This window comes from Nanorana parkeri, unplaced genomic scaffold (genome assembly GCF_000935625.1).
Source record: "Nanorana parkeri isolate BGI_ZX_2015 unplaced genomic scaffold, ASM93562v1 scaffold107, whole genome shotgun sequence".
NCBI lineage: Eukaryota > Metazoa > Chordata > Amphibia > Anura > Dicroglossidae > Nanorana > Nanorana parkeri.
In genome coordinates this window covers 1,696,569-1,724,123 of record NW_017306375.1, presented here as the reverse complement: position 1 = coordinate 1,724,123, position 27,555 = coordinate 1,696,569, and the positions used below count along the sequence as shown (strand labels likewise).

The 27,555-nt window shown below is 41.2% G+C and overlaps 1 protein-coding gene across 1 annotated transcript in view; it reads right to left on the bottom strand.

Moving 5' to 3' along the window:
• Positions 1-7,171: 7,171 nt before the first annotated feature.
• The window catches only part of LOC108784285 (sulfate transporter-like), a 22,470-nt gene continuing 2,086 nt past the window's right edge, over positions 7,172-27,555 (bottom strand). The window contains exons 2-4 of the mRNA XM_018553043.1: positions 27,282-27,478; positions 10,160-10,759; positions 7,172-8,767 (exon numbers count right to left, since the gene is read on the bottom strand). Coding sequence (XP_018408545.1) covers positions 7,172-8,767; positions 10,160-10,759; positions 27,282-27,478 — 2,393 coding nt within the window. The remainder of the gene's footprint in view (positions 8,768-10,159; positions 10,760-27,281; positions 27,479-27,555) is intronic.

The following is a 27,555-nucleotide window of genomic DNA, read 5'->3' as shown; positions in this document are numbered from 1 at the left end:
TTTTCTTATTTTTTCTTTATTCTGACACGGAGCCGTGTCAGAATAGAAAAAAAATACATTTTTGACCAGGAATGCATTGCTAGATTCCTATTGGCTATTTCAATTTGCCAATAGGAATCTATTAGCTGGTTAGTTGGTTAGCCGATCTCTCTGCAAGTGGCCAGAGCCAGCCGTAAGATCACGGGTGGCTCCGCCCAGCTGTCAGAAGCAGGCTGTCAGCTCAGCCAGCTTCGGCTTTTTTAGCGCGGCTCAGCCGAGCCGAGGCATATGCCTTTGGCTATACTGAGCCGCTCGGCCAGGTTCGGGAGCTGTACGGGCAGTAGAACCGAACGGGTCCTGGGGCCCAAGCTAGCCAAAGGAAGCTATGCCTGGCCTGTATAAGCAGATATAATCACTGCGGACAATCCTTATAAGATAGCTGAACTCACCAAATACCTTTGCATCCATGCATCAGGTTACAGCAGACAACAGGATACAGCAGATGAATGAATATACGGTATTTGCGGTCAAGGATGATAATGTTTCCAGCTAGCATGTATGTGGTCCTGTTAATACCGTGCTAGACCTAGTGTCTTTTTTTGTGGAAAAAAAAAATATAAGACACTGTCTTATTTTCGGGGAAACACGGTAGCAACTATGACACTCAAGGCTCATACTTAACAAGAAGGGGGAAATACATCATAGATGGGAGGGAACACCGAAAAACATAGCAATAACCAGAATGACCACAAGATGTCAGTATATGAATTAGCCATACAATACCAATGAGCAAATGGCTTAAGGAAAATAAACTATGTGATTCTCATTTCCATTAATGTGAATATCAACTATGATTATGGATTGTGTCATTTTTATACAACTATTGTGATAGCACAATTAGAATTGAAGCCATTGTTTTTTTAGTTAAAACACTCCCTTACTCTATGTAAGGGAGGATTATAACTTCTGACAACTTTTTTTTTTTGCATTTGTCCCATTGTGGGGGTTTCTCTTCAGTTCCTGTCTAATAGCCACAACAGGAAGTGAGCGGAAATCCCTGCAAAGAGAGCGAAATCTCTGGTGGTCAGGTGGGTCAACAGAACTAGTGTCCCCATTGGAAGAATGATAAAAGCCCAGATTTGGGGATGTTCTTTCACTATCACAGTCCCCAGGACCAACAGAGTGGGTGAATCTCCCTAATGGAAATTAAAATAAAAGTTTGACAGGTTTTTCTAATTTCTTTAAAAAGTTTTGGCTCTACAGTGTGGAGAATCCATCTAGGGAGGAAAACGGCAAGTTACATAGGGGTCTATTCACGAATAATAATAACCGACCCGACCCGAAGTGAAGTGAGCCGAACGCTGTTCGGCTATTCACTTCAGGCTTGTACGGCTGATTTCAGCCGTACACCGACTAAAATCAGCCATACATTGGCTTGCTGCGGCTGGCTTCAGGTCGGCCAAACATGCTCAGCAAAACTTCTGGCAGGCTACTCACTGCTGTTCGACCTATTCTTATAGATGCCGAACAGCAGTGAGTGAATAGCCAAATGCCCCGGGGGGCGCATTCAGCTCGGCTATTCTGCCCAGTACCTCTGTGGTACCGAGCAGAATAGAAAAACATTTTAAAAAGTAGAAAAAATTAAATAGAAACCGATTGGGTGGAGCTAGCAGTCACAGCTAGCTCCGCCCAACTGTTTTCTATTGGCCGGAAGGTTCTGCCGCCATCAGAATAAAAAAAAAACACCATAGGAATGCATAGCTAGATTCCTATTGGCTATTTCACTTTGCAATAGCCAATAGCAAACTAGCTATTGCACCCGCCCTCTGCTGCTGTCAATCACCAGAAGGGGACCTAATGGAGAACTGCAGGTCCCCTCTGCTGATTGATAGCAGCAGTGGGCGGGTGCAAAAATTTGCAAGTTTGCTATTGGCTATTGCAAAGTGAAATAGCCAATAGGAATCTAGCTATGCATTCCTATGCTGGCTTTTTTTTTTCCTGACATAGGGCGGCCAGTGGCCCCATGTCAGAAAAAAACAGATCGCAAGAAAATGTTTACTCAGCTCGACGGACTAGAGGAAACCTTTTCGGGAGAAAGTGTTTCTCTCCTGGGCGGCCGGGAGCCATAGTAGCCTCCCAGAGTGACCAGGAGAGTAATGACAGATGGCGTCCCTGGTTACCTGGTAAACAGGGACGCTGATCTCTCTGCAAGTGGCCGGAGCCAGCCGTGAGATGATGGCTGGCTCCGCCCAGCTGTTAGAAGTAGGCTGTCGACTGATCCTCTCGGCCAACTTCGCAAGCTCTACAGGCTATAGTGAATAGCCTGTACAGCAGCCCTTCAGTTCTACTGATCCGAAGGGGTCCTGGGTCCGAAGCTAGCCGAAGGATCAGCCAAAGCTACGGCTAGATCCTTTAGCAGCTTAGTGAATAGACCCCATGGTCAAATCATTACAGCTTTAGGTGAAAATGGTATTTGCTGACCGCTTTTTGAAAGAACATTTACTCCATTATTAATGATGAAATTATGACTATGTGCTTCATTGAGTTAAATTAAGTAGACATTTTTTTGGGGGGAGCAAAACTAGGCAGAGTTCGATCCCCTGAGTTATTATTGCTGTTTGTGACATCTCTATGCAATATATTTCCATTTTCACTCTTGTTATGGCAACTGGGACTTGGCTGTGAGCCAAACATTCTGGAGTGCATGCTTCAAATGCGCATATCCATTTGCACTATCCCCATGCAAGTTTAGTATTAAAGGACAAGTTCACCTAATTCAAAAATGTAGGTGAAATTAGTCCCTCTCCCTAGCCGCCTCAGTATACTAAACTGTGCCACCCTCCTGCAGGTCCTTACTTACCTCCAATGATGACTGTGTCCTTATGTTCTGTCTATTTTAAGCCAAGATATTGTTTATATCACTTTCCATTGCCGAATAAAACAAGTATTTCTTGAAGCAGAAAAACAGGTGTCCCTATCTTGTTCTCTTTTATGTTATTTCTTGTCTTTGGACATGAGCTAAGAAGACTTTGAAATCATTTTCTTGTAAGGAGTTACAGACATCTGTGCTCCTGAACTGAACCCATCATAAGGGAAAGGTAATCGGTGAACATTTGCTATTTCAGATGAAGACACCTACCCATTCCTCCCTTTTCAGTTTCATAAGATGGCATAGGCTCAATTCACTAATCTTTCACACAAGGATAAGTATCTTTATCTTTAGCTCTAAGACTGTAATTTGATATTGTAACCTGGGGAATAGAGGACTTCCACCAGCAGGTTTCGGGTCATGCCCCATTAATATCAGTCCCTTGTGCCATCTGACCTCTGTGGAGTATTTGCGCTGCCTCCCTAGGATTTAGATGGTGTCCATTCTGGATATTAACAGCTATTTCTCCTTTCCTGTCCTGATACCGGCTGTTAAATAAGAGCTGATGTAGTAACAGGTGTTGTTATCTGGTTTTCTGCAGGGCTTTGTTTCTCCTGGTTTTATGCCCTGCTCTAAGCCATTGTTTGTAAGACCATCTTTTATCCATTTACTTTTAAAAATGCGTTTTATCTGCACTATCTAGTGCACTTTGTTCTGCTTTTGTTTTACACATATAGTTATCTGGCCTTTGGGTATTTACAAAACTTGCAAAATTGTTCATTTTATTCCAGGTTGCTAGTAAATGTGGTCGATTTGCACATGTACAAAACCACTGATGTACTCAAAATATGTGCTTATAAAAAAATGACAAATAAAAAGCAGATTACATGAATGTTTTTTTATCTTGGTAGCCTGTATTTATTATAACATTAGGAGAACTACATGCACGTTACATTTTTAATGTACATTATTAACTTTGATATTTACAGTATATGTTTCAAATTTGTTTTTACAACAATAACAGACATACCAAAAATACCATTTCTATTTATAGACATTTTAAATCCAGTAGGACATTGGTGTTTCTGGTGACTTATAGTTTTATTTTTAATATTTAATCTTTTTCTCTTTTTAATCTTTTTGTAGGTATATCTTTTCTAATAATTCTGTGATATGTATTTCACTTACCATTAAAAAGAAAAGGCATTGACAAAACTCTTGACCTTCTTGCCAAGTGTTTAAACAATAAAATATAAGATAACAATACCCCAATATATCTTAAACCTTGTCTCAAAATATCACCCTAACCGTCCCGTTCGTTCCTCCCAAGACCTCCTGCTTTCCAGCTCCCTTGTCAACTCCTCCCATACTCGCCTCCAGGACTTCTCTAGAGCCTCTCCCATCCTCTGGAACTCTTTACCCCAACCTGTCCCACTATCTCCCACAATGACCGCCTTTAGGCGATCCCTAAAGACTGATCTCTTCAGGGAAGCCTATCCCACCTCAACCTAACCACTGAACCATCACATTCTTAAACAATTCATCCCCACACAGCTACCTCCTCATGTATCACTTGCCCCTCCCTTTTAAATTGTAAGCCCTCACGGACAGGGCCCTCCTTACCATCTTGTCTTAAATTGTATTGTGATTATAATGTCCTCCTTATATTGTAAAGCACTGCACAAACTGTTGGTGCTATATAAATCCTGTATAATAATAATATTAACAAAAAATGCATTGTCACAGTATGTTAAAATATTGTTGTGTGGATTTTGTTCAATTTGATTCTTGGTTTTGAAGTGGCATCTTTTACATGAAGGAGCATTCTAATATGTGATAATGTTCCCCAATTTCTACAACAACTTTACATGACAGACCAGAATAAGTGCACACCTACTGGAATACAGAGTAAAGCAGAGAGAAGAACAGCTGTCATGTACAAAGTTATTATTACACAGGATTTATAAAGTGCTAACAGTTTGCACTGCACTTAACAAAATAGAGGGAGACATTACAGTTACAATACAGTTTCAATACAGGAGGGTTAGACGGGCCCTGCTCGTGAGAGCTTACAATCTAGAAGTAAACCACAGCAAGAACAAAAAAAAAAGAGATTGTGGTTTACTGAACCCATATCAATGAAAAATAGATTTTGATTACATGTCTTTGTACGCTATACTCTTTACATATCTGTTTACCTGATTTTCTGTGGATGTAAAGAATTTGTGACTATATAATCTGATGGTATACTATATGTAACACAGTTGTAAGGATATCAGTATATTCGCTGAAAATACACATAAACAGATGTGACACATGGAATATTAGTTGCTAATGCAATAAACAATAATGTTTAAAACAACAAAAAATACCTTAAAGAGTAATTCCACATTTGTTAAGCAAAACAGTCTAAAATATTTAGAATGATTTCCACTCTCATGGGTACACCTGTTCCCCCTACTCCTCAAACAGCATTACTCAATGTCAAGCCCATGAACATCTCACACCCTAAATTCAAGCTGATACTCCATGTCCTCTCTGCTGCTAAACACACCATAGCCAGTTCTTGGATTACTAATAAGGTCTCTTTCCAAGCCTCCAAAAATAGAATTCATTGGATTTTCTCCCACGAAAAACTCTCTGCACGTCTCACTGACCAAATGCCGAAGTTTGAAAAACAATGGGAACCTTGGCTGAAACATTTCCTACCAACAACCTTTGGCGCGCGCCTATTGACCCTCTAAGTACTTCTACCCTCTGCCTCCCTGCCGACTTGAACACGAGCTAGATTGAGCATCACACCACCCTCCGTCTCCCTCCCTCTTTCTACCTCACCCCCCTCATTGTTTTGTTTTTGTGCTTTCCCTTTTTTTTGTTGTGTTGTCTGCTCCTGACCTCCCTGGTGGGACCCCCTGTCAGAGTTGATCCCCACCCCCTTTAATTAGAGATTAGGCGATTGCTTACTGTATGCCATATTTGATAAACATGTACCAGCTGTATAGCAATGCCAATGTCTATAGTATTATATATGCACGCTCACAATGTCTGTGCCCGTGCATTACTTACTCTGTATTTTATTGAAAATAAAAACTTTTTGAAACTAAAAAAAGAAAAAAAGCAATCCTCTCTGGGTAATCAATGTATATTACAAGGATATTAATAACCTTTTGTGCAGTTTCCTACTTGTTTCTATTTTGAAGGAAAAGCTGTGTGTTGCAGCATGTCTTTTCCAAACTGATTCCTGAACGAGAGTGTCCAGGTTCATTATAATCAGTTGGTGGACTTTCTGTGTTTTAATAAGGAAGGGTGCAGTGTCTGCATCCCTTTAATAGTAATTAACCTTTCGGGAGTATCTCACTAAAAATGAAATTCCTATTGCAAGGGATGTCAAAAATGATACTGGCATCTTAGAGCAGACTTCTGGGAAGTCAATCACAGAAGCAGGAAGTGACATTTTGCCATATTGCATAGATTATTTTTGACAGATTTAGAACATTACAGCAGCTACAGTTTTAAATGGAAAGCTTATTTTTAATAACATTAAATTACAAAATGGCGTGTGTAACAATTCTATATACTAAATTATTTTTTTAAAGATTTTTTTCATTTTTATATTTTGATAGTGGTGTTACCCTTTAAAATGTTTATGATACAATCATTAAAAGTTTGCATTTAAACTAACTAGAAGATAGACTACCCTTCACGTTCACTGAACTCCTACAGATGCCAGTATCATTCTTAAATGGCCTTGATGTCGAGTATGCAAAAAAAATCAGGTTAATTGTGCAGATTTACTAAAGTAGTTGAGAATCTTCACACATGTAAGTGGCTTTTCACTTCAATTATCCAATCATGCAGATGAAATAACTGAACAGGAGTTTGCTTTTCACATTCCTGGATAATTAGACTGAATTTATTGTGGGAAGATTATTAAATCATTTAATAAATTGCCCTGATTGTGTTGTCTGGTTCAAGTGTATCTATCTGTCTGAGCCAATTGAAGCCCAGCTCATCAGAAAGGCTATAGACCTCTCCAGATCATTGCAAAATTGCTGCTGAATCTATCCTCAATGGAACACATAACATTTACTTTAACAATTCAATTTGGTGTTCTTTCTACAGTAGTAGTTTGTGGCAAGTCTTAGAAGTTTGTTGATTTTAGCTGTTGCCTGGAGTGGATCCTTAAAATGTGACTAATGTTGTGGGTTGTTTTTTTTTTTTTAACTGTAAGTAGAAAAGAGTAAATATAAAAATTTTAAATATACATATAAGATATGTATTTAGCACTAACTCAACACCAATTGCTTAATATAACTGATAATTTTAGTTCCTGAGGTCATCACTTATAGCTTGATCTGGATCAAATGAGAAGGCAGCATCTCTCAATTGAATTTCTTTCTGTTTTTCTTTGAATTGCCTCTCAGCAAATGTCACTGCATCGTGTACACTGTGAAAGGCAAGCAGCTCTAGTTCACCACTGGTGTTCCTGAAATACCCTCCATCATGAAGGGATCGGCGAACTGATGGATTGCAGTTAACAAGGAACACCCGTACACCTATCGCCTCATAGTCATTGCTGACTTCTTGAAGAACACTAAGCCCCACAGTGTCAAGAAACTGCATGGCACCACAATCAATAATAAGAGAGTGAATATCAAGGTGTGGTACAGGAGTTTTTGTAGTTGTCTTCCTCTCAGTTTTAATCAAGTTAAATCTAGCAATGAATCTATTGCCAGTTTCTCTTGAAGCTGCCTCTTCTTCTTTCTTTGCCTTCCTTTGTAATGCAGACACTGTAGAGGGGTTTATACCAGTTTTGTCGTAAAGTGAATTTCTAAAGTAGTCTTTGTTGGCATAGTAGATAGAGGCATCAAAGCGGAATATTTTCACATAAGGTATGATGTTCAACTCTTTGTATGTGAACTGGTCTTCATAAATCTCTGTCCCGCTAACTTTACCTAATAGAGTAGCCCTTGGCCTCTGGGTACGGAAGATCACACAAAGCATGGAGAAGCAAACGGCCACCAACAATCCAATCTCAGTTGAAATTAGGGAAGAAGCCAACATGCTAACCCACCAGACCACTGTATCGATTTTACTAATATGCCACATTTTTGGAGTGTCAGAAAATTTTCTTAGTGCTCCCCTAAGACTGGTTATAGTTATGACACCTAAAATGCAACTTTGCAGAGAATAGAACAGAGGGGCAATAGCGAGCAGTACAAGCAACAATACAGCTGAGCTGATTATGCCATTTAGCTGAGTGTTGGCACCTGTAGATTCTCTTAGAAGGCTTTTGGCAAGAGCGGCACAGCTTGCAAAACAGGAGAAGAAAGATGGGATGAGATTACACATGCCTATAGCAATCATCTCCTGATTGGTGCTGATTGTGTAACCATGCTTTTTGGCAAATATTTCAGCAAGTGATACTGTCATGGCAAATCCAATGATTGCAATTGGCACTGCATCAGCAGCTATACTGGGGATCAAGCTCCAGTCTGGTGCTTTTGGAACCTGGAATCCAGTGGGAATGGTTCCACAGACTGAGGATTTATATTTTGTATTAAAACTAAAGAAATGGGAAACCAATGTGGCCACAATAATCACTAATAGTTCTATTGGAAAGGGAATTTTCATCTTACTCTTGAAACGATCATTGATTTCTTTGACAGGGACAATGGCCAATATTGCAATGATGCTGGTAACTAAATCACATATATTTGTACTTTTTAAACTGGAGAAGATGTCAACCCAAGTAAAAATCAAAGCCCCAACACCATCGCGACGAGGGATCTTTAACCCAAGGAGATACTTCATCTGCGAAGTCAGGATGGTCAAGGATGAGCCAGTGACAAAACCACTCAGGAGAGGCTCTGACAAATACATTGAGATGAACCCTAGCTGAAAGATTCCTAGGAGGATCTGGAAAAAAAAAATTAAAGCACATCAGTTTTACTGTCATGTTTTTTTTCAATTTGTAGCAAATAAAATGCTGGAAGGAAGAAAAGGGAAGTTATTTTTTCAACAATTTATTTTTTATCATTATTATTCACTTGTGAGCCGACAGGAGAAACTACTGTGTGAGGAAGGGGAGCAGGTATTCCACACACTCAGCAGTGTGGAATACTTGCAGCAGTCAGGGAGCAGCGAACGTGTGGCATTTCAACAAACGGGGCACTGGAATGGTAAATTTAAAGCTTCTTCTATTACAGCTATGCTTTTACATACAAAGTGACCCTGTGTTGACAGGGTCGCTTCAAAGTGGACCTGTAACTAGATATTCTATCTCATAGGGAACATATCGAAATTTTAACTGTGCCTAAACAGTACCCTACAAATAAATCTACATTTTGTCTTGTTTCAGAAAATTTGTAGTGAGATTTGGTGATAAGACTACCATGCGCCTCACTTTTCTTGCTAGGAGTTGCAGTGTAAGGATCTCCTTGCTTTAGTTTCATTTATTTAATAGACGTGTGTTGTATTAAGAACGGGAAGTAAGCGGAATTTCCCCTAAGGCAACATGGACAGTAATTTAATGAAGCGGAAGAAGTTTAGAACTACAATCAAGTGAGAGATCTATATAGGACGTGGAATTAAAATCCATCTCGATTAACATCCTATAGACCTGAGTAGAAAAGAAAGGTGCACAGCAGCAGAGGAACTGCAAATCAAGATAAGAATAGATACCAGCATACCAACAGATAAGTTTCAAGTATTTGAGACTTTACTAGTATGACATAACACCAATTTTTTAGGGTGGCAAAGGACCACCTGTAATTATGGTGCTACTAGTAAAATGGAAAATTACCTATTGGTGTGATAGCATTTATTATTATTTAAATAGGAGGCACTGGATCCAAATGCAAATAGATCTCACAGTCAAGATATAAATTGTATTACGGAGTACAAGGGCTCTGGATGGCAATTCATGGACATGAAGAGTCTTGTAGCTAACAGTTTGTGAGAAATCCAAAAGGTACATAAAAAAACAGTAGCTAGACCATATGTTAAGAGATCATGAAGAGTTTATTACATCAAAGGGCAAGCCAATCCAACTTGTGGGTTCTCACAGACCCCCGTCATCACAGCTTAGAATTGCAGGCAAGAATGTGGATGGTCTTGGGCTTGAAGGGGTTATTGATTTTTCCAAGCACAAAATCTATGTAGTCCACAGAAAAAAAGGTATCTATAATGTCTCTACAATTACTGCACTCTTTGTAATATATGTAGTATAATTGGGGCCTTTCTTTAAATGTGTTAAAATTGTTAGAGTATTCTGTTTATTTTTACTTTTGATTTGGCATGCAGTCTTACCTGATATACACCAACAATGAAGGTCAACGATGTTGCCACAGTAATGGCATAGCAGCTTTTACCACACAGAGTTCCATTAACAAGTGTTGAGTTTACTACTGCTGCTGTAGTACCATCTGTAATGTAACCTGCTGCCTTTAATTGTTTGTTTACTGTCTCTCCAACCATAAGGCACAGAACGCCGTATGTACCAACACAATTGTGACGTGATGTTGCTGTTAAGAAATAGATAATGCAGCAGAAGAAGTTGGTGTACAGTCCATAGATGGGGTCTTGATTAGCTAACAAAGAGTAAGCAATTGACTGTGGAATGGTGACAATGCCAACTATAATGCCAGATGTGATATCGCCAGGCAGGTACTTTTTGATCTTGTAACGTGGAAGCCATGAGAGTACAGGGAAGAGGGTTAAAAAGAAGCTGGAAACCACCTTTGGGCCATTTCTGCAGACCTCTCTGGCTTTCTCTGTGATGAGTTCCTTGGTACTGAGTTTTGACTGGGCATGTTCCTCAAGCTTTACATGCATGTATTCATATGATGTGGAATCGTGATGTTCATTTGGCTCTGGAAAATCATTCTTAGAGTTATCAGGGTCCTCCCCCTGAAAAACAAAATACACAGCGTTTACATATCTTTTTGTAGAACATATAACTAGTGTATTAAAATGTAGAACTTGTACATACAAGAGTTGCCTCATATGCTTGACTAACATTGCATCGCGTTGCCTTTCAGTGTAACTCAGGATAAGTCATCCAGAGTTACACTGAAAAGTCACATGTAAAGTGAGAAGTCATTATGCTCTATTGTATTGTACAAGCTGTTCAAGTCATTAAAGGAGAAACATCTCAATATTGCCTAAAAACTAAGCGGTCTATTCACGAAGCTGCCGAAGTGATCCTTCGGCTAGCTTCGGCCCCAGGACACCTTCGGTTCAGTAGAACCGAAGGGGTGCTGTACGGGCTATTCACTATAGCCCGTACAGCTCCCGAACCTGGCCGAGCGGCTCAGTCGAGCGGCTCAGCCGACAGCCTGCCGAACCTAAATCAGCCGTACCAGCCTGAAGTGAATAGCCGAACTGTGTTCGTCTCACTTCACTTCAGGTCAGTCATTCACTCGGCCGCCTACGGCAGCTTAGTGAATAGACCCCTTAGTTATTATGGCCACTGTGAGAAGAATGGGGAGGAAAAGAGAAATAAGGTATGCAAAGAATACAAAGCAAGATATTATTTAGAAGTATGGGTTTGTAGATTGTCATTACTAAACATTTCTAAAGGTGTGTTTGTTGTTTTTTTAAAGATAAGGGTAAAGTTCCTCTTTAACTCAAAAATAAATGCACTTTAGCATTATCAGCACTTGCCTCATTTTCGAGTCCTCACACATTTATATATGATTTTTATTGGGATGAGCTACATCAAAGGTCGATAAAATATGCAGATTGCATGAGGAGTAGGACAAGCTTTGTCACTATTACAAATTCCTGGAGAAGTCAGGGATTGTGCTTTAACAGCAGGGTCTTAAGGTGCCCATACACTTTACAACCCTCGCAAGACTTTTGTCTTGCGAGGGTTGTAAAGTACTTAAAAAAACGTACGGTCTGCCCATCTTGGACAGGCAGATCGTACTGCGATCATCGCAAGCCCGCCCCCCTGGGGGGCGGGCTTACGATGACTGCAATGAGGGGCGGGCTTAAGATGACTGCAAACGGGCTGTGTGCGCACACCGGCCCGTTCAGCAGTTGTACAGTAGTAGCGACCGTACAGTAGAAACGGTCCGCACACCTTCCATACAATGCACGATTCTCGTACCATTCTCGTACAAGAATCGTGCATTGTATGGGCACCTTTAGAGGCTACTGTAGATATGTACAAGCACCTCTAGGTGTATGCAATTTATACCTGCAGCATACTTTTTTTGTGGTCTCTTTAAGCATCATGTACTCAGTTTTTAAAATATTAATACATTATACTCAGTTGTATTATTTTGATGCATGCATATCAGTGCACACTTAATAGAAATCCTAATAGATAGGTTTAGCTAGTAAAATACACACTTGCTTTATTGCGGTCCACTGTTGCCACAACAACTAACTATTTATTGCTTTGTCCTCAAATATGACTTTTTTAAGACAGCTTACAATATATCTTGCATGACGTTTCTTACGCAACATTTTTCAACAAGCTAAAACTATGTGTAAGTGTTCTGGGCGGAAAGCATAAATGTTCTAGTAAAATTCCACTTTACGTTTATAGAATGCTATATTTTCCAAACACCATATCTTATTTGCAGTCAAAGGCTAATTAAAAGGTACAGGACCTAATGCACTACTTATATAAGGAAACTTTTTGACACTCAGTTTAGGGTGATAGAATTCTGCATTTTAGTACTTTATATTCCTTATTAGACTTCCCCTGGGTGGGTGGAAGCTGAAAAGTTTTAAACCCATTCGATCTTTATTTAATTTTCACCAAAGAACTATTCATGCCTGACTGTTCATTGCCAGTAATCCAGATTCCTTTCTGCCAGACCATTTTGATAGAAGCCTATCACTGTTTTCAAATTCAAAACCTTTCTCAATCTGATTCTAAACCTGGGAATCACCAAAAAAAGGACAGAAATCGTAAATACTGTTACAAACACCCCATCCACCACATGCCAATGTACTCTTCTGTCATGTCTAAGGCACCATATCAAATAATAATGAGATTTATGCACTTCAGTGACAGTTCTCTGTGGCCTCCCAGAAGACTCAACATATTGTAGACCCCACAAAGTTATTTATATACACCAGACAACTATCTGTATTGCTGAGTCCCTTATCTACTTTAAAGGTAGACATAATATTCTGCGGCATTCATAACAGCCCTAATTTACTGGGAATGCCTTGCACCTGGAAGGCTTCATTCAGTTGCAGTTGGTAGGCTGATTATGAGACACTTTTCTGATCTTTTGATTTCTTCCTGAGCTTGCAGGGAACCCCCCAAAAATGTTGTGTGTGCAGCAAAGATGGAATAAAGCGTGAAGCACATTACTATTGTCGCTACTGTTCTTCACAACCTGGTCCCTGCATACAGGACTGCTTTCGTCTCACTCACTCACTATAGTATAAGTTGCTGCCTGGATCCATCCTTTTCCTGTTAAATGATCATGTTTTCCTGGCACCTGCCTGCTGCCTGTATTAATTAATCTGCATTTCCCACTGATTATGTTCCTACCGATAAACAAGTCCCAGTCTCTGTGGACAATTGTACTCGCAGTATCACAGGTACTCTTTGTTCATCCTATGCTCAGCCTCCTGTATTTCCTGGCCAGTGAACATAGCATTGCATATATCATTCCCTGACCACTTGTACAGAGGCAGGCAATACAGTAACAGTTTTTTTTATGCAATGTTGTTTGATTTTTGTGATACACAAAATAAAATGTCAAGTACCTAATCAGTCCAAACATTTAAAAACTCTCACATGTGTGCTATCCCTATACCCAGGAAGAGTAGCAGAATGTGTTTTGGGGTATATCAAGTATGTTCATGCTATGTGTGAAAAATATCTTATTAAAATTTCAACTTTGTGTAAGAAATATATTTTAATTTTCTTTCCTGATTTTATAAAAAAAAAAAATGGTGGCAAAAAATGAAAGGTTATCGTCAAAAACTAAAAATAAATATTTATTTCTATATTGAATTTCCATAAGTTCTCTCCCACTCCAATTAACCATGTCAATCTAGAAGTGATTTATTGAAGATACCCATAGGATGCAATTCCTCAATGCAGCGAGTCAATTTCACTCAGCCTCGTGACTATGCACTTCCTTGTGTCACCACGCTGTCTGAACTACAACTCAATGTCTGAACTTCCCACAATGTAACATCATCATTGATTGCTGGGAGCAATGCATGATGGGATATGTAGTCTTGAGAAACCATGACTGCATCACATTAAGCAGCATGGAAAGAAACACAAAACACAGTAGGAATCCAGGAAGTTGTTGAAAGTGATGGGCAGATGGAAGGCAGCACTCAGTCAAACTATCACAGCACTGAAAATAGAAAAATGGCCTGATAATGAAGGGGTTGAAACATGCTGGTATTGAGGTGGTTAATGAACAGGCTGACGCTGTGTTAACTTCAGTCACATGCAAAATATAATACCTTTCCCTTCCACATGAGTGGATATTCAACATAACATAGGGGTCTATTCACTAAGCTGCAGTAGGCAGCCGAGTGACTCAACGACTCCAATCAAAGTGAGCCGAATGCTCGGCTATTCACTTCAGGCTGGTACGGCTGATTCCAGCCTTATAGCGGCTGAAATCAGCCGTACATCGGGTGGCTTCGTGTGGCTTCAGGTCAGCCGAACATGCTCAGCATGTTCGGCCGACCCGAAGTGCAGAATGAGTTCGACTCAGCCGATCCAACATCTGGATCGGCTAAGCCAATCCTCTGGCAGCCTACTCGCTGCTGTTTGTTCTATTCTTATAGATGCCGAATAGCAGTGAGTGAATAGCCGAATGCCGCTGACCGAGCAGCGTTAGTTTGCTATTGGCCATTGCAAATTGAAATAGCCAATAGGAATCTAGCTATATTTTCCTATGGGGTTTTTTTTTTCTTCTGACGGCAAAAAAGAAAAAAACGAGCAGGGAAAGGTTTACTCTGCTCGATCGAGCAGAGTGAACCTTTTTGTGAGGTTTGTCTCCCGGGCAGCCGGGAGCCTATTAGAGCGTCCAGGGGAGGAATGACAGATGCGTTCCTGGTTACCAGGTAACCGTGCTGTCAGAAGCAGGCTGTCGGCCGGCTAATGGGCCAGCTTCGGCTTTCAGCGCGGCTCAGTCGAGCCGAGACATATGCCTTCGGCTCAACTGAGCCGCTCTGGCAACTTTGGGAGCTGTAGGGAATAGCCCGTACAGCAGCCCTTCGGTTCTACTGAACTGAAGGGGTCCTGGGGCCGAAGGATCAGCCGAAGCTACGGCTAGATCCTTCGGCTGCTTCGTGAATAGACCCCATAATCTCACCTTATTCACTAAGCCAAGTGAAAAATCACTTTAAAAAGTGAACATTCCTTTAGTAAATCAACCCTACTATATTGCACATCCTTATTACATATATAAAAAAAAACATAACCAACGAATAAAGGTAAAAACTTTGTTAATTAATTTTGTGCTTCAAAAAATATTAATTAATTGCAACTAGAATGATTCTGATATCAAAAGGCACAAAACAGAGTAGGAGTCTTCACAAAGTGAATTGTGCTGTAAAACAAAAACTGTAATAAATTTTTAGAAAGTAGGTTGTAGGTTACTTACACTGACCTTACACAATCATTTATAATCGTATTAAAGTGTAAACCGCAAATCTGTTTTTCTTTATGTTTGGCATACCGTCTGAGTGTACAAAGTTGTCTTAAGCAAATAGTTTTTTTGTTATTTTGATAAAAAGTTTCTTACCTGGAGATATTACCAGTGATAGCAATTCCTGCTGGAAGCTAACACTAAGCCATTGCCTTGTTATTAACAATGGCACTGTCACCCTGCTATGCTCACTCCTTAAGTTGACTACCTATCTAATAGACCTGATAGTTAGCCCAACAGCCCACTGAAGGAGTGCACACTTGGGGTTATTCACTAAAGAGCCGAAGGTCCCGCGGGTGCTAAAGACTCCAGTTTGGTGTCATGAAGAGGGGAGGCAAAAAGACTGGTCCAGAGCGCAGTGGTGGATCACTGGTCATCACTACCAGAAGAGGACCTGCAGTGGATTATGTGAAAGAAGAATCAGATGAGGGAAAAGAAAGCTTGAAAATAGAGGTAGAGGCGCAGATGAAGTGGTTGCTTTGTATCTTATCCAGAGATGGGCTTTAACAACTAGACAATGAACAGTTTGACAATTTTGGCTGAACTTCGGGCAAATCTAAAAAATCAATTTAATCCAACTATGATTTGTTAAATTCATTAGTTTGATGAAAATGTGTGTTAGTATTTCAAAACTGTGTCTGTGTGGCAGGTTTTAGCATTATAAGCAGATATGGAGGTGGTCACATTTGCTTAATACCAACAGTATGTTTCATGCTAAGTTGTCATATTCTGTCGATCTGTCTTCCTGTCTCAGCCTTTCAATGCAAATCTAGCGGCCAGATCTTACCAATTAAGAATAATGCTTTCAATGCAGTATACATCTATAATCAGGAAAAAGAGTTGAACATCATCTAGTGTTTACTAAACAATTGATGACATACTAGTGTTCTGAAGTGGCAAGTAATTGACTCGGTAAATGTTTTAATGTATGTACCGTATATACTCGAGTATAAGCCGTCCCGAATATAAGCCGAGGTACCTAATTTGACCAAAAAAAACTGGGAAAAAGTATTGACCCGAATATAAGCCGAGGGTGGGAAATGAGGCAGCTACTGGTCGATAGATACCAATAAAATTACATTAATATTTATTTAAAAGAAAAATAACCTAGCTCTGTAAGTGGAAAAGGGGGTACAGGGCTACATATCATGTACTACGGATCATTTAACCCATTCATATTAGCAGAGGATAATTGTAAATCTATTGTTCAGTGCACTCTATATGTAGTATATAGTACATGTACATATAGGGGTCTATTCACAAAGCTGCCGAGGGCAGCCGAGTGAATGACCGATCAGAAGTGAAGTGAGCCGAACACTGTTCGGCTATTCACTTCAGTCTGGTACGGCTGATTTCAGCCGTATATCGGCTGAAATCAGCCAAACATCGGCTTGCTTCGTGTGGCTTCGAAACAGCCGAACATGCTCAGTTGAAAATCTCGGCTTATACTCGAGTATATACGGTATACTGTGCCTATTGGGAGCAATAAAAAGCATATACACTATTTAGTCTCATGCATTTAAACAAATCGTGTGTAATTAGGAAATAACAGGGTAGTGTACAGGGTACAAGCAATTATAAAATCTGACCTTGGAATGCCTACAATCCAGCAGACTGGTCGTGCTCATCTACTTTCTCTTTTTTCTTATTTGATACTTACTCCTAGTAAGCTGATGCTGTGGTATATATTTTATAAGGAGCTTGTATTAAATGCAGGGACTGCATGGTGTTATGTGGCGGTATGTAGTCTGTGCTCTTGCCTATCCATTCTAAGTTCCAATCCTTCTAATTTACTAAAGGAGTTGAGAATTGTCGATCATTGAAAGTATAGAATAATTTCAGTTATATAATTGTGTGAACATGAAACAAATAAACAGGAATTTTCTTTTCACACAATTTAATAATCAAAGTACATTTTTGGAAATAAGTTCTTAACCACTTTAGTAAATCAGATCATTAACTGCAAAGATTTTGTATGTTGACCCCATGTTTGTGTCGATTTCCTCCCACAACCAATAACACACTATGTGGTTGGGATGTTAGATTGTGAGCTCCCTTAAGTGACAAAGTTCATGTATAATCTGCACAAATATTGAAGTTCTTTAGGGCAAGGTTCCCATTTTTTCATGTTCATCTGTAATTATAGCATGTATATGTGTCTTTACATTACAATGCTGTGCAAGCTGTTGGTCATATGCAAACAACAATAATAATAATAATAATAATTATAATAACAAACCTGTGCCATAATGAATAGATCTCCTATTCCAGCCTGGTGTGCAGACAATGAGAAGTCAAACGTATCATCATTAGCACATTCTATCTGTGACAGATTTATAGCTCTGTTACAGTGGAAGTGACCAATCAGGCTGCTCTTGTGTAAAACAAAAACATGACAACTGTCAATTCAAGTTCAGGCACTGGTTGGGAAAACTGTATTTAGTAAACATTGTATTCTTATCAAATAAGCAAGCTGAAGTTCCAAGTAAAGTGTCCATTTAGCACATGAATTTTAAATTTTGAGCTATCTTAAATGCTTATAATAACAATAATAATAGTAATAATACAAAAAAGTATATTTTCATTTTGCATTCCAGACTGTAGAATACTGGGCTGAAGAAAGATTTCACAAAGTTATTTGAAGGTTTTCTTCACTTTTCATTGAAAATGCATACCTATCATACCTATCTCTATGTACATCTTTATACAGAGAGATAGGAAACATCATTTAAATCTCAAATTCTTTGGTCTTATTTATTGCATTCGGATCTGCTGTTATTCAAGAAAACACCATTATTTTCTATTTCTGATGTATTTTTATTTATTTAAAAGAAAATAAAAACCTGTTCTCTGCAGCCTTGTACATTAGGGCCTATGGTTAGCCAGCAGCAACACACAGCAAAGGAACACAGAAGCAGCACACAGCAAGGGCACACAACGACATACAGTAGTGGCACACAGCAGTACACAATACTGGCACACAGCAGTTCATAATAGGGGCCCACAGCAAGGGCACACAACAGCAGCACACAGCAAGGGCACACAGCTGCACATAGTAGTGGTACACAGCAACGGCACACAACAGCAGTACACAGCAAGGGCATATAGCAGCACACAGCAGTGCCACACAGCAAGGGCCCCCTTCAGCACATGATGGTGGTGGTACACAGCATGGGTACATAACAGCAGCACACAGCAAGGGCATATAGCAGTGGCACACATCAGCACACAGCTAAGGCACACAGCAGCAGCATACAGCAGCACACAGCAAGGGGACACATCAACCAGCACACAGCAGCGACATACACCAGCAACACACAGCAACAGCAGACAGATTTTTTTCATCTTTTGTTACAGCTCAGTGATGCTGATTTCCTGCAGCCTTTTTGTATTCACTTCCTATCTAGATACATACACTCCAGCAATGGCTGCATAGCATTTGTTAGAGCAGGTTTCCTTATGGTGACAAAAATGGATTATGCCTGAATAATGTCTGTTTAGACTGTCACTTTTATTTTCAATCAGAAGCTCATGTGGCAAGGTGACAACACAGAGGCACAATTGGGAGTCAGGGACAGAGTGTTATCACTCCATTGCAGAAAGTGCCTGAACAAAAAACTTGACAGAATCACCAAGTATTATTTTACAGAAAGCTACAGATTTTACTTTGAAAGAATCACTTTGAAAATTACCTAAATGTGATATTATATGAGGTTTTAGTTACTGGGACACAGACGACAGGAAAAGTTCAAGAGAGGTTACAACCCTTTCCCACTCTACTAGACAATGTGTTTTTAGTCCTGTCAGTTTCCCTGATTGGGAGATTGTCCCACCCTGTCCTGTACTGTTCTGTTCCTGTTCTGTCTAGCACCCATCAAGATCAAACAGACAGCAAGTGATGACATATATCCCAAATGGGTTCACAGACACTCACAAAAAGTTAGAATTGGTTGTAACCCTTCATCACTCTATTCAAAACAACAACAAATGTTTTGGCTAGACTTTGGCTTTTGTGATCTAGGTGGAATTAAAATGCTGGTTTAGCACAATTACTATGGGGTCTATTCACTAAGCTGCCGTAGGCAGCCGAGTGAACGACCGACCTGAAGCGAAGTGAGCCAAACGCTGTTCGGCTATTCACTTCAGGCTGGTACGGCTGATTCCAGCCGTATATCGGCTGGAATCAGCCGTACATCGGGTGGCTTCGGCTGGCTTCGGGTCGGCCGAACATGCACAACATCTGGATCGGCTAAGCCGAACCTCCGGCAGGCTACTCGCTGCTGTTTGTTCTATTCTCATAGATGCCGAACAGCAGTGAGTACATAGCCGAATGCCTGCTGTTCTGCAGAATAGCAAAATAGTTAAAAAAGTAGAAAAAAAAACAATAGAAAACGATTGTGAGGAGCTAGCAGTGACGGCTAGCTCCGCCCAACGGTTTTCTATTGGCAAGCGGTTCTGCTGCCGTAAAAAAAAAAAAATTTCGACATAGGCATGCATCTGCTGCTGTCAATCACTAGAGGGGACCTGATGGAGAACTGCATGTCCCCTCTGCTGATTGACAGCAGCAGTGGGCGGGTGCAATAGGTAGTTTGCTATTGGTTATTGCAAATTGAAATAGCCAATAGGAATCTAGCAATGCATTCCTATGGTGAATTTTTTTTTTCTTTTTTATTCTGATGGCAGCCAACGGCTCCATGTCAGAATAAAAAAATAAAAATAAAAAAAGGGAAAGGTTTACTCTGCTCGAGCAGAGTAAACCTTTCTTGGAGAAAGTGTTTCTCTCCTGGGCGGCCGGAAGCGGGAGCGCCCGGGAGAGTTGGGCTGTCTGGAGATCAGTGTCCCTGGTTAGCTGGTAACCAGGGAGGCTGATCTCTCTGCAAGTGGCCGGAGCCAGCCGTAAGATCACGGCTGGCTCCGCGCAGCTGTCAGAAGCAGGCTGTCGGTCGGCCAATGGACGGCTGCTCTGCCAGCTTCAGCTTTCATCTCGGCTCAGCCGCCCTTGTATCCAATGAAGCTTGACTAAACAGTAAACCCTTCCCTGTGAATGGACTACTATGATTAGAAACTAGGGATTCACCGATACCGGCTTTTGTATTGGTACGAGTACATACGAGTACTGATATATTTTTTCCGGTACTCGCTGATACAGAGTGCTGAGTGTCGATACTGAGTACTGAGTACTGAGTACTGGTGACTTGTGCCCCTATTATCAGGAAGTCGGGCAGCCGATCATGACCCTTCACCCAGCTTCCTGATTGCCTGTGCAGCCGGTGTTCTAGCGAAAGAACACTGGCTTCACTTGCCGACGCTGCCTCCTGACCAATCAGGAAGGCAGGACGCGAGTCATGATGTGCCGCCCGGCTTTATGATTGGTTAGGAAGCCAGGCTGCCTACCAACAAGTAAAGCTGGCTTCCTAGCCAATCAGGAAGACGGGCAGCAGATCATAACCTGTCACCTGGCTTCCTGATTGGCTAGGGAGCTGACTTCACTGACCAATCAGGAAGGTAGGAGGTGGGTCCTTACGTGCCACCCGGCTTCCTGATTGATTAGGAAGCCAGGCTGCTTAGCAACAAGTGAAGCCGGCTTCCTAGCCAATCAGGAAGCCGGGAGGCTGGTCATAAGATCTCCCTCTGACCAGAAGTTCCGGTATTGGAAGTAAATATCGGAGCATTTGGGCAAGTGTTGGTGATCTTGGTATTCAGAGAAGACTCATAGGTCCAGAGCCTTCTGACTCCAGTTTGGGAGATAAAAAAGAAAAAGGAAACACCGGGCGCCTTTCCTGGTGCAAATAATCCTTTTATTTGTTTAGAAAGATTAAAAGTGATAAATGGTAATCACAAAAGAGGTGGATAAAAAGCGTGTTGGACATAAATCTCAGGATACATGCAGATTTGGGAGAGTTTATTGAATAAGTTCATACAGTTAACAAAACGTTTAAGCACAAGATGGGAAGCAAATTTGTGATCAACAGGGGAATGTTTTCTAATAGACACTAAACTTCCCAAACAAATTTTTATTAATGGAAATTGTAAGTGCATTTAACAACCTTCTATCAACACATAAGACAGAAAACAGTTAGGTTCAATCCAGTAAGCGATACCATTCATCATATAATTATTGTTATGACAAAAGGCACATGTATTATACTTAAGTGAACCGAAAATAAGAACTGAACAGCATACATATGCATTTAGAATACCAGCCTCTTAGGTTATACCAAGGTGACCCTGACACAACTGAGTAAGGGGTGCAACTATATTTTAAATCTGGATATGCCTGGGATTTATATCATATATTTAGGTTTATATTAAAATGCAATGTAAAGACCTATGATGTGCAGAAACAGGCCATCAAACTAGTGCAATCTGGCACTATGGACAGCAGCAGTGGGCGAGTGCAATAGCTAGTTTGCTATTGGTTATTGCAAATTGAAATAGCCAATAGGATCCATGGTCTCTGGTTGTTAAAGATGAACTCCAAAAGATTTGTATTTCTGTTCATCCTGTCCTGAGATTTACACATCCCTGACATACAGCAGAGCCAGCCTGGGAACCTAACTTTTCTTTTTGTTTACTTTCTTTTATTATTATTGACATGAAAGACATACATTAATGACATGTAGACCTACATGTCATTAATGTATGAAGCACACCTCTCATAAAAAAAAAAACCTCTCAATCCGTCTAACCTCCCCAGTTCCTACTGATTATGATTACCAGAGTGTATTTTTTCAAACCATGCAAAGTCACAATTCTACTTACACAATTCCACCATCACATGACCCTCAGTGGCTCCTTTTCCGATACTGGAGGCTTGTGATCCTCCACTGCACTCCAGGCCCGCAGACTAGTATATATATACTGTATATGTAACTAAAAATGTTGCCACATTATAGCACTATTTGCTCTGAAAAAAAAAAAAACAATGAATAATACTGTCCGTTAGGGAAGACTGCAAACAATTAAAGGAATAAAGTGAACAAACATATCTCCAAACAAAAATCCTTTGAGACTCAAAGGGATGTAAAGAGAAGAAAGTCTGGGGCTGTTGTGGAATTTTGATATTAACTCATACAGTTCATATTGTTCATATTAGTTAGCATATACATTATTATTAATAATATCATGTGATACTTAGACGTTCGGCTATTCACTTCAGCTCAGTACGGCTGATTTCAGCCGTACACCAGCTAAAATCAGCCGTACTTCGGCTGCACTTCGGTCAGCCGAACATGCTCTGCCCTCTCCTGGGTCTCACCTGAAAAAGCACCTTGTCCCCTTGCTGATGGGGACAAGGGTCTCTTCCCCACAAGCCCTGAGGCATTGGTTGCGGGGATGGGGGCATGATGCCCGCCAACCCGACCGCACCTGTCTCCATGCTTCGGCTGTCATTAAGGCTCAGCTGAGCTGCTCGGCTGCCTTCGGCTGCTGTACGGGCTATTGTGAATAGCCCGTACAGCAGCCCTTTGTTTCGACTGAACCGAAGGACTCCAGTGGCCGAAGCGAGCCAAAGGATCAGCCGAAGCTACGGCTAGATCCTACGGCTCCTTAGTGAATAATCCTCTTAGTGTTTCTTAGTCCTAGAAGTTAAGCAACACTATACAGACATATACAGATACACTTTACTTGAATCCTAACAGCAGGGGCGGGCAGCTTCGGCCCTCCAGCTGTTGTGGAACTACAAGTCCCATAAAGGCATTGCAAGACTGACAGTTACAGGCATAACTCGCAGAGGCAGAGAAATTATGGGATTTGTAGTTAAAGCACAGCTGTTGGGCTGCAGTCGCAAAGAATTTATAAAGAAATTTATAAAACAAGTTAGGAGACATACTGTCTACAGGAATTTCAGATTTATGGTTAGTTGCAGTGACTTCGGCCTTGCATATTGTAGACCATTTGCTTCTTTTCAAAAAGTTCTTTTAAAAAAAGGGTCTGTGAGCCTCTGTTTTTTTGTACTGTTTGTTGCTTGTCCCCTTGTTTTTTATGTATTCTTGGAGTTCAGTATTAAGAGCAATTACTAGTAAATAATGCATATTGGTCTTTGACTTTTAATTATTTTGATTCTGCCACACAGTATACCGTATAGTAGTATTTGAACCAGGGTACTGTTAAAAATGGCCAGCTATCATTGGCTTTTCTACACAGGCTATGCCCCCTTCAATATATAATGAATGCTGCCAATCCCTCCACTGGCTTGCAATCAACCAAAGAATACAATTCTAAATATTAACAGCCACTTGCAAAGCCAACCACAACTCTGCCCCCAGCTACTGTATATCTCCAACCTCATCTCAAAGTATCACCCGAACCAGCCTTTCTACTACTCCCAAGACCTCCTGCTCTTTTGCTCCCTTGTCAACTCCATCCATGCTCACCTCCAGGACTTCTCTAGAGTCACTACCATCTTCTGGAACTCCCTAACCCAACCTGTCCAGCTATCTTCTACTCAGTCTGCCTTTAGGCGAACCCTGGGAACTTATCTCTTCAAAGAAGCCTATCCTGCTTCAACCTAACCGCTGAACTATTACTCTTTTATTTGCACACAGCTGCCACTTTTTGTATTACTTTCCTCTCCCTTTTAGATTGTAAGCTTTCATGGACAGGGCCCTCCTAACCATCTTGTCTTCAATTGTATTGTAACTGTAATGTCTTCCTTATATTGTAAAGTGCTGCGCAAACTGTTGGTGCTATATAAATCCTTAACTATAATAATAATAATAATAATAATAATTACTTCAGGAGAGGTCAAATTTAATTACACAGGGCACAGAGATTTTTCTAAATTCTGGAGTTCCACTTTAAGGATAATCAGCTGAGGTGACTTGCAGATTTTAGTTGAAGAGATTCATTTCAAAACATTTCTCGTAGTGTGCGATTGCTGTGCATTCCAGCAGTGCATTCCAGGTATGAACTGGCTCTTAAGGATAATTAGATAAGATGACAGGTTTTAGTTGAAGCGATTAATTTCAAAACATGTCTCAGTATGGGAACAATTCACAAAAGCAATGAGATATGAAGTGATTTTAATCTTTACAAATATGACATCATAACATCTTGGAAAAACTCAATGAACTTCTAAACTGCTCGTATACATAAATAGAGTTCTAAAAAAATCTTATGGTTTCTAACAACAAATTTATCTTCATGCATCTTGACATGTATATGTAGAAAAGAACCTAGAAAAAAAGTAATTTGGTAAGACACATGCAAGAGTCACTTGGTTAAATAACCTCCTTTATAATAATTCAAAAGAAATATAAACACATGGGGCCTGGCTCATTAAAAATGGAACTGTTGCCCATAATGGCTAATCAGAATTCTGATTCTGTCTGATATTTCTATAAAATAAATAGTTGAAATCTAGGGGGCCATTCACACTTATGCATTGTGTTAATGCACCATAAAATGTGCATTTCACAATTGTTAGGGTTCTAATTTTGGAGTTCCCTGGGATTTGATTGTGCGGTCAGCTTCAAACAAGTACTTGGGAATAAAGAGTCACACCAAATTGTGTATTTACTTTATATTCAAAGGTTTATTGTAAAACAAGGAATACGTAAAAAAACAAACTAAGAAATGGATGGCAGAGCATAAACCAATAAAAATCATGCACATGTATATAATATATGATACTATGGGTCATAGACTGGTCATACAGGTGGTTACAGGAAAGGGGATAAGAAGACATAGGGGTCTATTCACGAAGCTTCCAAAGGATCTAGCCGTAGCTTTGGCCGATCCTTCGGCTAGCTTCGGCCCCAGGACCAGGTTCAGTAGTACCGAAGGGGTGCTGTACGGGCTATTCACAATAGCCCATACAGCTCCCCAACGTGGCCGAGCGGCTCAGTCGAGTCAGCCTGCTTCTGACAGCTGGGCGGAGCCAGCCGTGATCTTACGCCTGGCTCCGGCCACTTGCAGAGAAGTCAGCGTCCCTGGTTAGCAGGTAACTCCAAACAGCAAACTCTCCCTGGGCTCCGGGAGTCTCCTGCTCCCGGTCGCCAAGGAGAGAAACACTGCTGTTTCTTTTTTTTTCTTTATTCTGACACGGAGCTTGTACCTATAATAGCCGAACAGTGTTCGGCTCACTTCACTTGGGGTCGGTTGTTCACTCGGCTGCCCTCGGCAGCTTAGTGAATAGACCCGATAGTTTTAATGGTACAAGAATGCAGCTGTGAACAAGTGAAAGCGGTTTAAGGCCAGTTTATTCAGAACCTTCTAAAAAGCACAGTTTTACTTGTTCAAAATATTAAATATATACAAACTAAGAATAATGGAATATGATTAATTCTCCTATCAACCATGTTAACACATTTTGAATAGCACCTCAAGACACTAATACAATAGCGGATAACGCATCCACATTGCAGAACACCAAAATTGCACACAATTGCAACACCATTGCAGCTGAGGCCCATCTTGTGTTTACAAAAGAAGTAAGGTGGCATTGTGTATGATGTCACAACAATATCTGTCAGTTTTAAAGCTCAGGAAGAGCTAAAGCAGCTCTGTTCAGCATATCCCTGCAGCAGCAGATCACCATTATAGTGATCTGCAGCTGACTGATTGCAACCAACAGTAGAGCACTATTACAGGTGATCCTTGACCATTGACCTCATCTTCAGCCCACCATGAAGAAAAAATATGTAAAACATATTGAAAAACATTTATATATATTTTTTCCATTTTTTTACGTTTTTTTCTATTCTGCTCGCTACCACAGAGGTAGCGAGCAGAATAGCCGAGCCGAATGCCGTTCGTGTGTGGTCGGCGTGCGTTGTTTTTTTCTTCTTTCTGAATTTTCCTATTTTTTTTTACATGTTTTAAAATAGTTTTTAAACGTTTTTTCTTTTTCATTCATTTATGTTATATACCTCGGAGGTAGCGAGCAGAATAGCCAAGCTGAATGCCACTCGGCGGCATTCGGCTATTCACTCACTGCCGTTCAGCCCCTATAACAATAGGGACGAATGGCAGCGATTGAGCTGCCGGAGCTTCGTCTCAGCCGATCCAGATGTTGGATCGGCTGAGTCGAACTCCTTCTGCACTTCGGCTCAGCCGAACATGCAGAGCATGTTCGGCTGACTGATTGCGGCCGAGGGCAGCCGATGTACGCAGTGGTGTATTTTAGTTTGGGGCTGCCCTAGGCAAGACGAAACTCAGGCACCCCCATACTACATTTGCCCCACCCCTTCCTGTTTAGGACTTTTTGCATAACCTGTCACTGGATACAGGTCACACGCTGTATCCAGCTTTAGACATATTCCGCTATTAGCAAAAGCTGGGGTTTCAGGTGGGCCGTGCAGGATCTGTGGTGGCCTCTACAGGGTCTATAGTGGGTTGTGCAGGATCTATGGTGGGCTCCGGAGGGTCTATAGTGGGATCTGCAGAGTCTATGGTGGGTTGTGGAGGGCTGTGAAGGATCTGGTGGGCTCTGCAGGATCTCAGGCTGCAAAGCCCACCTGAGACCCCGCACAGCCCACACAGATCCTGCAGAGCCCCCCTGAGACCACGCAGAGCCCACCATAGACCCCACCACAGATCCTGCACAGCTCCCATGAGACCCTGCAGAGTCCACCACAGATCCTGCACAACCCCCCTGAGACCCTGCAGAGCCCAACATAGACCCTGCAGAGCCCACCATAGACCCTGCAGAGCTCACCAAAGACCACACAGAGCTCACCTGAGACCCTGCAGAGCCCACCTGAGACTCTCGGGTGGGCTGTACAAAATTTATGCTGGCTCTGCAGGGTCCCTTTACCAGTACAGTGTGGTCCTCTTACTTGCAGCTCCCCAGCCTGCCTCCTGACGACATCTGCTGTAAGCTTGAGCCTCCCACTGCTGGACCTGGCCTTCTTCACCGCTGAGCCAGTGCTGCTTGGTCCCCAGCCTCCTCCACCGCTGGACCGACGCTTCGGGAAACGGCCTTCTCTGTTGCCCAACCGGCACTTAGGGAACCCAGCTTCCTCCTCCTCCCAAGCTGCCCCAGCAAAAGCTGCGGGTACCCGAACCCGCCTCCTCGACGCATTCCTCCTCCGTGGCAGACCACCACCCCCC